This window comes from Dendrobates tinctorius, unplaced genomic scaffold (genome assembly GCF_039654945.1).
Source record: "Dendrobates tinctorius isolate UK_male_01 unplaced genomic scaffold, ASM3965494v1 ptg000397l, whole genome shotgun sequence".
In the NCBI taxonomy this organism is placed as follows: Eukaryota; Metazoa; Chordata; class Amphibia; order Anura; family Dendrobatidae; genus Dendrobates; species Dendrobates tinctorius.
In genome coordinates this window covers 2,157,932-2,172,524 of record NW_027362063.1, presented here as the reverse complement: position 1 = coordinate 2,172,524, position 14,593 = coordinate 2,157,932, and the positions used below count along the sequence as shown (strand labels likewise).

At 41.2% G+C, this 14,593-nt stretch overlaps 1 protein-coding gene across 2 annotated transcripts in view; it reads left to right on the top strand.

Annotated features, from left to right (window-relative positions):
- Window positions 1-14,593, top strand: part of LOC141076348 (breakpoint cluster region protein-like) — a 63,819-nt gene that overhangs the window by 43,208 nt on the left and 6,018 nt on the right. For both annotated transcript variants that reach the window (XM_073563772.1, XM_073563773.1), the window contains exons 16-22: window positions 1,111-1,245; window positions 1,343-1,402; window positions 1,594-1,703; window positions 1,844-1,983; window positions 3,299-3,433; window positions 3,529-3,634; window positions 13,322-13,484. In XM_073563772.1, the coding sequence (XP_073419873.1) occupies window positions 1,111-1,245; window positions 1,343-1,402; window positions 1,594-1,703; window positions 1,844-1,983; window positions 3,299-3,433; window positions 3,529-3,634; window positions 13,322-13,484 (849 nt within the window). The remainder of the gene's footprint in view (window positions 1-1,110; window positions 1,246-1,342; window positions 1,403-1,593; window positions 1,704-1,843; window positions 1,984-3,298; window positions 3,434-3,528; window positions 3,635-13,321; window positions 13,485-14,593) is intronic.

The window sequence follows — 14,593 nt, the reverse complement described above, 5'->3', positions numbered from 1 at the left end:
ATACAAGGACAGCGAGGGGCGAGCCATGCATACAAGGACAGCGAGGGGCGAGCCATGCATACAAGGACAGCGAGGGGCGAGCCATGCATACAAGGACAGCGAGGGGCGAGCCATGCATACAAGGACAGCGAGGGGCGAGCCATGCATACAAGGACAGCGAGGGGCGAGCCATGCATACAAGGACAGCGAGGGGCGAGCCATGCATACAAGGACAGCGAGGGGCGAGCCATGCATACAAGGACAGCGAGGGGCGAGCCATGCATACAAGGACAGCGAGGGGCGAGCCATGCATACAAGGACAGCGAGGGGCGAGCCATGCATACAAGGACAGCGAGGGGCGAGCCATGCATACAAGGACAGCGAGGGGCGAGCCATGCATACAAGGACAGCGAGGGGCGAGCCATGCATACAAGGACAGCGAGGGGCGAGCCATGCATACAAGGACAGCGAGGGGCGAGCCATGCATACAAGGACAGCGAGGGGCGAGCCATGCATACAAGGATAGGGGATGAGTTGACAATGCATGCAAGGATAGGGGATAAGGAGCCATGCATACAAGGATAGGGGATAAGGAGCCATGGATACAAGGATAGGGATGGGGGAGCCATGCATACAGGGATGGGGGCAGCCTTGCATACCAGGACAGTGATGGGGGAGCCACACATACCAGGACAGGGACGAGGGGACAATACTTGTGTCAATAAGCTTACCCAGTTTTTCGTGGCAAAATTAGGTGCCTCGGCTTATACTCGAGTATACACTGTACTCCTTTTTGCATATATATATAATATAGTTTTTTCACCGCTTTGATATTGAAGACCTTACGATAGGTTATCAATATCAGGTCTGTGGGGTTCCTACACCCACAAGAGTGTATAAAGCAGAGCACTTCCAGGGGTTGGACCCCCATTGATCTGATATTGCTTGGAGGGAGGAAGGGTGGGGTGGATTTCTAACTTAGGAGTACCCATCTATTACTTCCAAATGGAGCATGTGGGAAGAAATTGCAAAAGCAAACTGCCAATTTAATTGGTTGATGATGCATAACTGATACAAATAGTTTCCTTGTGTTTCAGCTGTTTACACCATCATTGGTTTCTTTATGTACAGGAATTTGAGATTGAGCTTGAGGGCTCCCAGACTTTACGCATCCTGTGCTATGAAAAGTTTTATAATAAAAACAGACCTGTGAGGGAGGAAGTCGGTGAGAGCAGTGAGCGCTTGGTGGCCAAAGGACAGGTGCAGGTAATGGCAAATGTTAGCAGGATGCTTGTCAGTTCAATATTACAGCATTAAGATACTGTTTATCATCATACTCACTGTTTTCTGCTTTTTGCTACAGTTGGACCCTCAGCTTGTCATAGGAAAGGATTGGCAGCGGTCAGTGGTCTCCATGAATGGGGTAAGCCCTTACTAGTAGTAATGATTTGAATGCTGCGGAGGTGCATTGTGCCTTCTGTGCAGTTCTAAAACCGTACCTGACCTCTCCTTACCCTCCATCACTGCCTTACATTCATCTTATCCCACTTGCCACCCCCTATAATATTTTGGCCTTCATATCAATCCCTAGAATCCTGATCCATTTCTTTATAGATAGAGGTGAAACTGTCGATGAAGTTCATAAGCCGAGAGTTTAGTCTGAAGCGTCTCCCATCTCGAAAACAAACAGGAGTTTTTGGAGTAAAAATTGGCGTGGTTACTAAGTAAGTGTCTTGTATTTGATTTTAAGTACCAAAATGTCCGGAAGGTGTTTTTTTATGCTGAGACAATGGGAAAGGTGCAGCTTTGCATCCTAAATGTTGACTTTTGCTTTCAGTAAGTGTAATTATATTTGTTTTGACAGGCGAGCACGTTCCAAGGTGCCATATATAGTACGGCAATGTGTGGAGGAAATTGAGAGACGTGGTATGGAAGAAGTTGGCATCTACAGAGTTTCTGGTGTAGCCACAGATATTCAAGCACTGAAAAATGCATTTGATTCAAGTAAGTATTATGATCTAAGGCAGGGATGGGCAATTCATTTTCCTGAGGGGTAACATATTAATAGTTTATATTAATATTCATTGTATCACTTAATATTGAGCAGAATTAAGTATGCTGAAATTCCCCTGTATACAGTATGAGCTCGCACACAGCCCTTGGATACAGTATGAGCCTCTACATAGCCTACTACATTCAGTATTATCCCTGACATAGCCTCCTACATTCAGTATGAACCCTCACATAGCCTCCTATATACAGTGTGAGCCCTCATATAGCCTCACTATATATAGCGTGAGCCCCACCTAGCCTCCTATATTTAGTATGAGCCGTTGCATAGCCTCCTACATTCAGTATTAGCCCCTATAGCCTCACTATATATTAGCCCATATAGCTTCACTATATATAGCGTGAGCCCCACATAGCCTCTTCTATAGAGCATATGCCCCACATAGCCGCACTATATACAGTATGAGGTCCCTACATATACTCCAATATAGATGGCCTCCATATACACAGTGATTTCTACATAGCCTCTATATATACAGTGTGAGCCCTCTACATAGCCACCCTATATGCAGTGTGAGCCCCCCAAATAGCCTCCTGGATGTGGCCTGTGGGCCACAGTTTTCCCAGGTCTGCTCAAAGGGGTAACATTTCTCCTTGTTGAGATTGACAAGCCAAGCCTGACATGTCAGAGTGAGGAGACTAATAAGCCATGCATACTCCTTTGGGAAATTTAAATATGCAAAGTGTATCTTCAGCAAGGGAAATGGCTAGAACTCTAGTACCACCTATTGGAAGCAGTGATTCTAAAAATATCAACTCTTTAACGAGCCTTGCCATATGACTTCGGATAAAAGCCAAACCAGAATCACCGTGTCTGCAAATTGAGATTATGGTTTGGCTATTATCCTAAGTAATATTGCAAGGCGTGTTAAAGAGTCAATATTGATTCTTAAGATTACTGTTTCCAATAGGTGGTACTAGAGTTCTAGTTCTCTTCCTCTCTGAAGAGACAATTTGCATATTTAAGTTTTCTGAAATTGTAATACAAGGCAGTGGGTAATGTCATGGTAGTCGGTTTCATATATTAGTAGTTGGCTTATTTATTTAAGGAGCTTATGTAATGTCTGTAAGAAAAATTGTTATTTAGAAATGGAAACAACTGAAGGACCAAGGCATTTTTAACTGTAGCCAAACAGCTCCTGTCAAGGATCTTGTCGTGTACGTTTGCAGTAAGGATCGTCCATCCTTTTTATGTTTTGGCAAAAAATACTAGATACTGAAATAACACTGTTTTATTCTTTTCTTTAAGATAACAAGGATGTGGCCATCATGATGAGCGATATGGATGTTAATGCCATAGCCGGAACCCTCAAACTATATTTTCGGGAACTACCAGCACCTCTGTTTACTGATGAATTGTATCCCAACTTTGCAGAAGGAATTGGTGAGATTTTTGTATTCTTCTCAAGAATTGCAGAGCTCATTGTGAATGTATAAATGTGATCAGCTGTTAATATTACATGGATCTTCAATTCTCAGCCCTTTCAGACCCTGTTGCCAAAGAGAGCTGCATGCTGAATTTACTGCTGTCCCTGCCAGAGCCCAACCTGCTAACTTTCCTATATCTCCTTGACCATCTCAAAAGGTATATTTATTTTCTTTTTTGAAGAAATGGCAAAGTGTTTGCAACTGTTTCCATTCCAACATGTGCTGTGATCTCAATCAGACATCAGTTTTTCTCTTACGAGTGCGATCATGGTTTTCACGGCAGACAGTCATGGGGGTGGCTCTCCGCTGCACTTTTTCCCCGCCCTTCTTGGCTTGTTGTAAAGGTCTCCCCCTCTCCATGACTGTTCTCGCCATTTCCAACTTATCATTCTCTTTTTCTAAAACACTGCAGAGTTTCAGATCAAAACATACAGTAACTGTTTTGTGGTGAAGGAGACTGTTCCTTTTTCATGCTGCCTGTGGTTTGAGCAGCATGCAACTTCTTGCATGTTATCTTTATTGCAATGATGAAATAAATGATTATGAGACTGAAAAAGAAAAAAAAACTCAGATCAAGAGAGCAGGAAACCCTTTGGAGTGGCTAAATAAACAATTTTGTCCTATGAGCCTTGTAAGACCATGGAAGACAAGTAAAGCGCACAATCGCAGAATTCCTTGGTAAACAAAAACTCTTTCTCAATATCTAGCCAAAACAAGAACACTCATGAGGTTGGCATATAATTATCAAAGATTACAATCAAGAGGCCTTCGTGTATGAATCACTGGTACCACTCAAGAACAGAAAGCTCAGATCCCACTTTGCTAGAAGACATCTAAATATACCTGCCCAACCTGGACCTAGTTGTCATGAGCAGATGAAGCAAAAATAATGACAAAAAACTTACCGTTACTGATAGAGCATGTTTTTCACTTCTTGTAGTAGGAAGACCCACAGAGGAGCAGCAACGTAATAGTGTTTCCTTAAAAGGTCTAGCAAACTATCTTAAGGGAGGAACCTATTGCAATAAAAAAGGGTTTTCCAAGTAAGGATTAGGTTATTGGCTACACTTAAGTGATGGCAACCAATACAAGGAAGAGACAGGAATTTTTACTGCTTTTTCCTCTCCTTGTCTTGTCGCTTTGATTGGATTTTATCCTCAGTCCCTACTTTATACTGGAGCTAGTATTTTGGTTCACGCAACATTTTGTAATAAACTTGCATGAGCTCGCTACCTTCATTTGGTATCTTTCTCGTACTATACAGCTCAAAAATTTGGACACTCCTGTTCATACAATGGTTTTCCTTGTTCTTACTTGAATGTAGACCTATATTGAGACTGAAGGCAATAAAACCACAAAGGAGATCCTATGTAAACAAGGAGTAAATAGACACCTGTGACAAAAACGAGAATGTGTTAAACCGTGGAGTTCACAAAGCACCCCCTTTCAATGATAACCGCTTTATACCACTTGGCCTTCTCTCAAGCAGCTTCATCAGATGGAATGGCTTCCGACAAATATGTATGCCTCTTCAAGAGCCCACTTGTGGAGTCACTGGCCTTATTAATTATTAATTAATTAAGCCTATCATATTCCGCAGTGCTTATATACATAATAACCTTCTCAAAAGATGAATAAACCAAGAAAGAGTCCAGATTAAGACTCAAATAAATTTATTAATTTACACAAACAAGGGAATAACAGAACAAATGGACATGATAAATTACCATAAGATAATATCACAAGGAGATAGATGCATAATAGACACATTGGCCATAATAGCAAGAGTAATCATATGAATGTAATAGCAATAATAGAGTGCATAATGTGAACAGGCTGAAAAAAACAATCATAAAAGTGCATAAGAATAACTAAATCATAGATACCCGTAATAAATGGCTCAGTGCGTCTAGGGCTCCCTCCAACGTACGTTTCCCCTACCGTGGCTTTTTCAAGACTCCTTGAAAAAGCCACATCATCCTGTCAGCCAGAGCCACCGGACAACTACCACTAGTATCCCACATCATCCCGTCAGAGCCGCCGGACTACTAACTGTTATGAATGGGTCACCGAGGAGGAAAACTAAACAAGCTAAGTCACAGAAAACCAGAGAGATTGGTAACTATGCAGAATGCAGACCCCTGATCCTAACCACACAACTAGCAGCAGCCGTGGAGCGTACCTACGATGAATCTAGACTCCTCGTCACAGCCGGAGGACTAAATAAGCCTAAGGCTGTGTGCACACGCTGCGGAATCCGCTGCGGATTAATCCGCACGGATTTTGCAAAAACCGCAGATAATCCGCAGGTCCAAAGACCTGCGGATTATCTGCGGTTTTGCCTGCGGTTTGGTCCTGCGGATTCACTATCTCCACAATGGTGGAGATAGGAACCCGCAGCGGTTTCCGCAGAAAGAATTGACATGCAATTCTTTCTGCGGATTCAAAACCGCAGCAAATCCGCGCGTTTTTTTCCGCAGCGTCGGCACAGCGTTTTTTTTTTTTTTTCCCATTCAAATGAATGGTACTGTACACCGCAGCTAAAACTGCTGCGTGTCCGCAGCGGGCAAAACCGCTGCGGAAACGCAGCGGAATCCGCAGCGTGTGCACACAGCCTAAAGCAAGAAAAGGGGAAAACTAACTGCCCCAGAGCAGACCCCAAAGGAATAGACAGCCCCCACACATGTATTGACGGTGAAACAAGATGAAAACACAAACACAGGCAGGAAAATAGGCTGAGCAAACGATGGGGCCCAAACTAACTAGAAAGGAAAGACACTGTCTGCAATCTGCCCAAAAAACCCTACAAAAATAATGTCTAACACTTCTGATAACAAAATTAACCCTGAAGTCACTAGACTTCTCCCACTATATCAGCACTCTTAAATATTCTGAGACAGAGCAAAAAAGAGGCCAATCTAATAAGGGACAAAAAGCAAATTGGCAAATACAGATAAATAAGAGTGGAAATTCAGCACAGCCCCAGCCGGGGCTGGCTGACCACGCAAAAAACTGAATAGACCAACAAAATCACGTGTGAGCATTAGCAGAAACACTTAGCTTGAGATGACTGGAACAGAGCTAAAAACCAAGACCTGAAAAGCCAGAAGGAATCACCAGCACCAGAATAGGGCGTCGGCTGTCTTAAATCCAGTCTGAGATTCCAGAGATCCAATCGTTATCCTCATCATCAGGTGGCAGATCTCTACTAATTAAATCAACCTCACTACCTCCTGTTACCACCAGAGGGAGCCCGGAAGGAGAACTCACAACTGGTAGACCAGAAAATGAGTTCACAACAACTACCCCTAATATCCCACATCATTCCTGTCAAAGCCACAGGACTACTACCCCTAATATCCCATATCATCCCATCAGCCAGAGCCACCGGACTACTACCCCTAATATCCCACATCATCCCATCAGCCTGGGGTCAGAATCCGAGCGCTGAGTGGAACGTTCCTAACTTCCATACCGGGGATCCCTTTAAGAAAGCCTGGGATCAGAACCAGAGCGCTGAGTGGATTTGCCCTGACTTGCATACCAATGATCCCTTTAATAGAACCCTGGGGTCAGAATCAGAGCGTTGAGGGATTTGCCCTAACTTCGGTACAGGAGTTCCCTTTAAGAGATCCTGGGGTCAGTACCAGAGCATTTGAAGGCATTTGCCCTGACTTCCATACTGGGGATTCCTTTAAGAGAGCACTGGGGTCAGCACCAAAGTGCAGATTGGATTTGCCCTCACTTCCATACCGAGGATCCCTTTAAGAGGGGCCTTGGGTCAGAGCGCTGAGTGGATTTGCCCTAACTTCCATACCGGGGATCCATTAAGAAAGCCTGGGATCAGAACCAGAGCGCTGGATGGCTTTGCCCTAACTTGCATACCAATGATCCCTTTAATAGAACCCTGGGGTCAGAATCAGAGCGCTGAGGGATTTGCCCTAACTTCCGTACAGGAGATCCCTTTGAGAGCCTGGGGTCAGTACCAGAGCATTTGAAGGCAATTGCCCTGACTTCCATACCGGGGATCCCTTTAAGAGAGGCATGGTGTCAGAACCAAAGCACTGGATGGATTTGCCTTGCCTTCCATACCGGAGTTCCCTTTATTCCAAAGGGTGGTTTGCATGTTAATGCCCGGGCCAATTTTTACAATTCTGACCACTGTCCCTTTGAGGTAATAACTCTGGAACGCTTCCATGGATCCCGGTGATTCTGACATTGTTTTCTCGTGACATATTGTACTTCATGTTAGTGGTAAAATTTCATTCATATAACTTGCGTTTATTTGTGAAAAAAACGGAAATTTGGCGAAAATTTTGAACATTTTGCAATTTTCCAACTTTGAATTTTTTTGCCCTTAAATAAGAGATATGGCACACAAAAAACTTAAGTAACATTTCCCACATGTTTACTTTATATCAGCATAATTTGGGAACCAAAATTTTTTTTTTTGTTAGGAAGTTATAAGGGTTAAAAGTTGACCAGCGATTTCTCATTTTTACAACACCATTTTATTTTTACGGACCACATCACATTTGAAGTCATTTTGAGGGGTCTATATGATAGAAAATACCCAAAAGTGACACCATTGTAAAAACTGCACCCCTCAAGGCGCTCAAAACCAGATTCAAGAAGTTTATTAACCCTTCAGGTGCTTCACAGGAGTTTTTTGAATGTTTAAAAAAAATGAACATTTAACTTTTTTAGTTTTTTCACAAAAAAAATTACTTCAGGTTCAATTTTTTTATTTTACCAAGGGTAACAGGAGAAATTGGACTGGGAAAGTTATTGTGCAATTTGTCCTGAGTACGCCGATACCTGATATGTGGGGGGGGAACCACTGTTTGGGTGCATGGCAGAGCTCGGAAGGGAAGGAGCGCCGTTTGACTTTTTCAGTGCAAAATTGGCTGAAATTCAGATCGGATGCCATGTCAAGTTTGGAGAGCTCCTGATGTGCCTAAACAGTAGAAACCCCCCACAAGTGACCCCATTTTAGAAACTAGACCCCCCCCAAGGAACTTATCTAGATATGTGGTGAGCACTTTGAACCCCCAAGTGCTTCACAGAAGTTTATAATGTACAGCCGTACAATTGAAAAATCATATTTTTTTCCACAAAAATGATCTTTTCACCCCCAATTGTTATTTTCCCAAGAGTAACAGGACCCCAAAAGTTATTGTGCAATTTGTCCTGAGTAGGCTGATACCCCATATGTAGGGGTAAACCACTATTTGGGCGCATGGCAGAGCTCGGAAGGGAAGCAGCGCCATGTGACTTTTTTGGCCGGAATTGAGATCGGACGCCATGTCGCGTTTGGAAAGCCCCTGATGTGCCAAAACAGTGGAAACCCCCCAATTCTAACTCCAACCCTAACCCCTAACCCTAAACCTAGCCCTAATGGGAAAATGGAAATAAATACATTTTTATTTTATTATTTTTCCCTAACTAAGGTGGTGATAATGGCGGGTTTGATTTTACTATTTATGGCAGGTTTTTATTTTTGGCAGCTGTCGCCCGCTAAAAGACTTTTTATTGTAAAAATAGTTTATGCATCACCACACTTTGAGAGCTATAATTTTTCCATATTTTGACCCACCGAGTCATGTGAGGTTTTATTGTTTGCAGGACGAGTTGACGTTTTTATTGGTACCATTTTCGGGCACGTGACATTTTTTGATCGCTTTTTATTCCGATTTTAGGGACGCAGAATGAACAAAAACCAGCATTTCATGAATTTCTTTTGGGGGGTGCGTTTACACCGTTCTGCGTGTGGTAAAATTGATAAAGCGGTTTTATTCCTCGGGTCAATACGGTTACAGCGATACCTCATTTATGTCGCTTTTTTATGTTTTGTTGCTTTTATGCAATGAAAACAATTTTATATAAAAATAATTATTTTTGCATTGCTTTATTCTGCGAGCTATAACTTTTTTTATTTTTTCGCTGATGAAGCTGTGTGGCGGCTCGTTTTTTGCGGGACAAGATGACGTTTTCAGTGGTACTATGGTTATTTCTATCCGTCTTTTTGATTGCGCGTTATTGCACTTTTTGTTCGGCGGCATGATGATAAAACTTTATTTTTTGCTTTGTTGTTTTATTTTTTAACCGGTTCAATAAAGGGGTTAACTAATGGGACCGTTTTATAGGGAGGGTCGTTACGGACGCGGCGATACCAAATATGTGTACTTCTATTGTTTTTTTTATTTTCAAAAAATGAATTTATTGGGGAATATTTTTTTTTTTTTTAAATTTAGCTATTTTTTTTCTAAATTATTTTTACACTTTTTTTTTTTTTTTTTTAACTTTATTACATTGTCCCAGGGGGACAGTGATTTGTTAGTTTGCACATCCAAAAAAGTAATTTATTCAAGACAATGTTGCAAAAATGAGCACATCTCAATGCAACTCTTAGGCCTGTTTCACACTTCTGTTTTTGACCATCAGTCAAAATCCGCCGGTTTTGCCAAAAAACGGATCCGCCATTTTTTTTCCAATTGATTTGCATTACCAGCGGATCTTGACGGATGGCCATCCGTTGGATCTGTTTTTTTGCGGGTCCGTTAATTTTTTTTGCGTCCACCGAGATGCCTGGACGGACCATGCAACGTTTTTTTGTGCTGCAGGATCCGCGTTTTTATAGTGCGCATGCCCGGAGGAAGTCAGGCTGAAATTTAACCCTGAAATCATTTCTGGCGGACAGAAAAAATTCTTTCTTTCTTTCTTTTTCTTTCTTTTTCTTTCTTTTTCTTTCTTTTTCTTTCTTTTTCTTTCTTTTTCTTTCTTTCTTTTTCTTTTTTTCTTTCTTTTTCTTTCTTTTTCTTTCTTTTTCTTTCTTTTTCTTTCTTTCTCTCTTTTTCTTTCTTTCTCTTTTTCTTTCTTTCTCTCTCTTTTTCTCTCTTTCTTTCTCTTTCTTTCTTTTTCTCTCTTTTTTTCTCTCTTTCTCTTTCTCTCTCTTTTTTCTCTTTTCTTTTTTTTCTCTCTTTTTTTTTTCTCTTTTTTTTTCTCTTTTTTTTTTCTCTTTTTTTTTTCTCTTTTTTTTTTCTCTTTTTTTTTTCTCTTTTTTTTTTCTCTTTTTTTTTTCTCTTTTTTTTTTCTCTTTTTTTTTCTCTTTTTTTTTTCTCTTTTTTTTTTCTCTTTTTTTTTTCTCTTTTTTTTTTCTCTTTTTTTTTTCTCTCTCTTTTTTCTCTCTCTTTTTCTCTCTCTTTTTCTCTCCCCCCTCCCTCCCTCTTCTCCCGGGCAGCGTTCTTCATTCGGCGGACCCGACAAAAAACCGTCCGGTGGCATCCATTCTCATCAGTTACCAACGGATCCGCTTTCCGTCATTTTGGCGGATTTTAACTGACACAAAAAAACTGATGTGTGAAACAGGCCTTAGGAGCAAAGCTAAAGTTTAGACTACAGAATTCTAGTTAACAAGAATTGAACCTCTGGTAAGACTAATTATTGATTTAAACTGGTGTCCGGTTCTCTATGGGGTAGCTCCCAACAGCCGTATATTTCTCGTCCGTATTCTACGGTCCGTGCCAATCGCAGCATGCTGCGATTGTCAGCGTACTACGCCCGTTGTATGCCAATGAAAGTCTATGGGTGCGCTAAAAATACGCATTACACACGGACCACACGTGTGACTTGCGAGAAATACGGACCCGGTGTCTTTTAGAGTAGGCGGCAATTCAGTGCGCTATACAGTAAACTCACACTGACAGGTTTAATAAAGAAACGAAAGAATAGATATATACACATAGAATATATATATATTTATATATTTCACAGAGTTCTTCATAGCAGAATAGCAGCTAATTCAATTGCCGGCGTCTGTCAAATCATTCCCCAACCCGACATGAAATGACACATGGTTTACATACAGTAAACCACTTCATTTCATGTTTTTTTATATGTCCCTGACTAATAATTAGATGAGGGTTTGTGTGCAAAATTTGGGAGGTGTAGGTGTTATTTTAAGGGGTTAATTTGTTGTAAAAAAATGCGTGGGCTTCCGCTGTAATTTGTCAACCAGAGAGGTTAAGCAGGTGAGTGAGGGCAGATTTTAATACCCATGAGAGGGACCATTGTTTTTGGGCCCCCCCGGCTACAAAAATCTGCCCCCCAGACACCCCAGAAATGGCGCATCTATAAGATGTGCCAATTCTGGCACTTATCCTCTCTATTCCCATTGCCCTGTAGCAGTGGCGAATGGGTTAATATAACAAAGGGTTAATGTCACCATTCGATTGTAAGGTGACATTAAGCCGATTAATAATGGAGAGGTGTCAATAAGACACCGATCCATTATTAACCCTATATTAAGAAAGGGTTAAAAACCACACACAGACATTAATTAAAAAGTCATTTAATGAAATAAATACACCAAGTTTTTGACAAATTTTTATTAGTCTGGTAATCCCAAAAAAACCATGACCTGCAAAAAAAAAAAAAATAGCATAAAAAATCACCAATATCCTTACCTCTCCGCCGTTCAGTCATGTCCCACGCTGCAATACATCAGAAGGGGTTAAATAGTTCACAATGAGGACCGGTGCTAATGCAACCAGCCTCACTGTAATCTACTACAAAATGAATTGATTCAGCTCTGCGCAGCCTTAATGGCTGCCTGTAGATGATCTAATTACCGTGGGAAAGTTTCTGACTTTTTTCCCACGGTCAGGGACATATAAAAAAATATGAAATGAAATGGTTTACTGTATGTAAACCATGTGTCATTTCATGTCGGGTTGGGGAATGATTTGACAGAAGCCGGCAACTGAATTAGCGGCAATTCTGCTATGAAGAACTCTATGAAATATAAATATATATATATATGTTTGTCTCAATGACGTGTGTGTGTGTATATATATATATATATATATATATATATATATATATATATATATATATATATATATATAATTATGCATTCTATGTGTCTATATCTATTCTTTCATTTCTGTTAGAAACCCTGTCATAGGGCTCCATTATATGTCCATTTTGCAAGCTGGCGAGAAAATCTCGGCATACGGATGCTGACATGCGCAAAATACGTGACCACACCTTGCTTACGGATAACATACGGAGCACTATTTAGGGGTCAGTCATCCGTATTACGCATGTAAAATACTGACCGTATTTTGCGTCGGTTAGTGTGACCCCGGCCTTAGAGTCAAATATTCAATAGAGGATCTAAATTCCAGTCAATAAAACCAAGTTTTTTGGAAGCGGTCATAGGAATTATTGATCATAGAGGTGAGTTCCTCCATAAGCATCACTTAATTCATCTTTGCAAACCAGAGGGAAATTGTTGTGGTGGTGTCTTTTTTCCATAGTAGAGAAATACATGCTCAGAGGATTTGTGCTAATGTAAGAATACGCTGCCACGGATCCCTTGACAGAGTGTGACTTGGGTAATTCTGCCATTGGGTCTGAACACGGGTGTTAAGTTGTTCCGGGAGTTCGATCAGCAGAAAGTATGAGAAGGACAATGTATGTTGCAAGGGACCTGTGTCCGAGCAAGCTGTTTTCAGTGCTGTTTTGTTATTGTTGATCAACTTAAAAGGGAGAAAGTGGGAAAGCCGACCAACTCTCCAGATTCCTAATGGCTGCATCTTCTAGACTACTTAATAAGCTGAAGCTGATATTTTAATATTTGCATTGATATCTTATGTCAATCTAATGTTAATTTTCACTATGATTTACTGTAAGCAAAAAGTTTATAATGTGAAGAAATGGAACCCCACCGAAACGTTCCTCTCATGAATTCTCCAGATTTTGACACAGAATCAAAGGAACTAAATTCTTTATGGTATTATGATTTTTATTTTTTTTTTCAATCTTTTATTTTTCTTGTCAGGGTGGCTGACAAAGAAAGTCAGAATAAGATGTCCCTTCATAACATTGCCACAGTCTTTGGCCCAACTTTACTCCGCCCTTCAGAAAAGGATAGCAAGATCCCTACCAATCCCACTCAGCCGATCAGTATGGCAGACAGCTGGAGTTTGGAAGTGATGTCACAGGTAATGTGGAAGAATACTTTGAGAATAAAATAACTTTAGTTTTAAGGTAATGTATAGTTACAGAATGACCTTTTTTTTTTTTTTTTAATCCAAGGTTTTATCCAAAAAAAATTTTTATTTTATTTTTTTTCTCCATGTTGCTTTTTATATTGAAAAAAAAACCCGAAACAAACTGCAGTTTTCATTGGCCACTGATCTTCTTTGTTTACATTAGGGTGTGCGCACACGCTGCGGAATGCTCTGCGGATCTTTCCGCGTGGATTTAGTACAATCCGCAGGTAAATCCGCAGGTCAGAAGACCTCCGGTTTAGCCTGCGGTTTTGCCCTGCGGTTTATCATCTCTACAATGGAGCAGATGGCAAACCGCAGCGGAATCCGCAGAAAGAATTGACATGTCAATTCTTTCTGCGGATTTGAAACCGCAGCAAATCCGTGCGGAAAATTCCGCACCGTCTGCGCTGCGGTTTTCATTTTGCATAGAAAATAAAGGTACTGTACAACGCAGCAGAAACTGCTGCGGATCCGCAGGGCCAAATCCGCTGCGGATCCGCAGCATAATCCGCAGCGTGTGCACACACCCTTACTCTTCCGCTTCACTAATTTAATTAAACTGTACTAATCCCAACTGTCATCTCAGGTGACCAAGACAAGATGGTAAACCTGGGAAAACTTCTTAGGCTATGTGCACACGCTGCAGATTTTTTATCTGCGGAACCGCATGTAAAATGACCTGCGGTTTATCATCTCTACAGTGGAGGAGATGGTAAACCGCAGCAGAATCCACAGAAAAGAATTGACATGTAATTTCTTTCTGCGGATTCAAAACCGCAGCTTTTCCGCAGTTAAAAATCCGCAGCATGTGCACAGCAGATTGTAAATCCCATAGGATAACATGCTACTGTACACTGTCTGCAGAACTGCTGCAGTCAAAACCGCAGCGGAACCGCAGCAAAAACCGCAGCATGTGCACATAGCCTTATACTGCTGTACTTGTTTTTTTCATTACCCGTTGCTTTCAGTGGGTGAAAAAAAGATGAAAGAAGTGACATGCTTAATGTCCAAATAAAATGCAAAGAACAAGATACTGATGACAAAAAACCCAAAGTGTG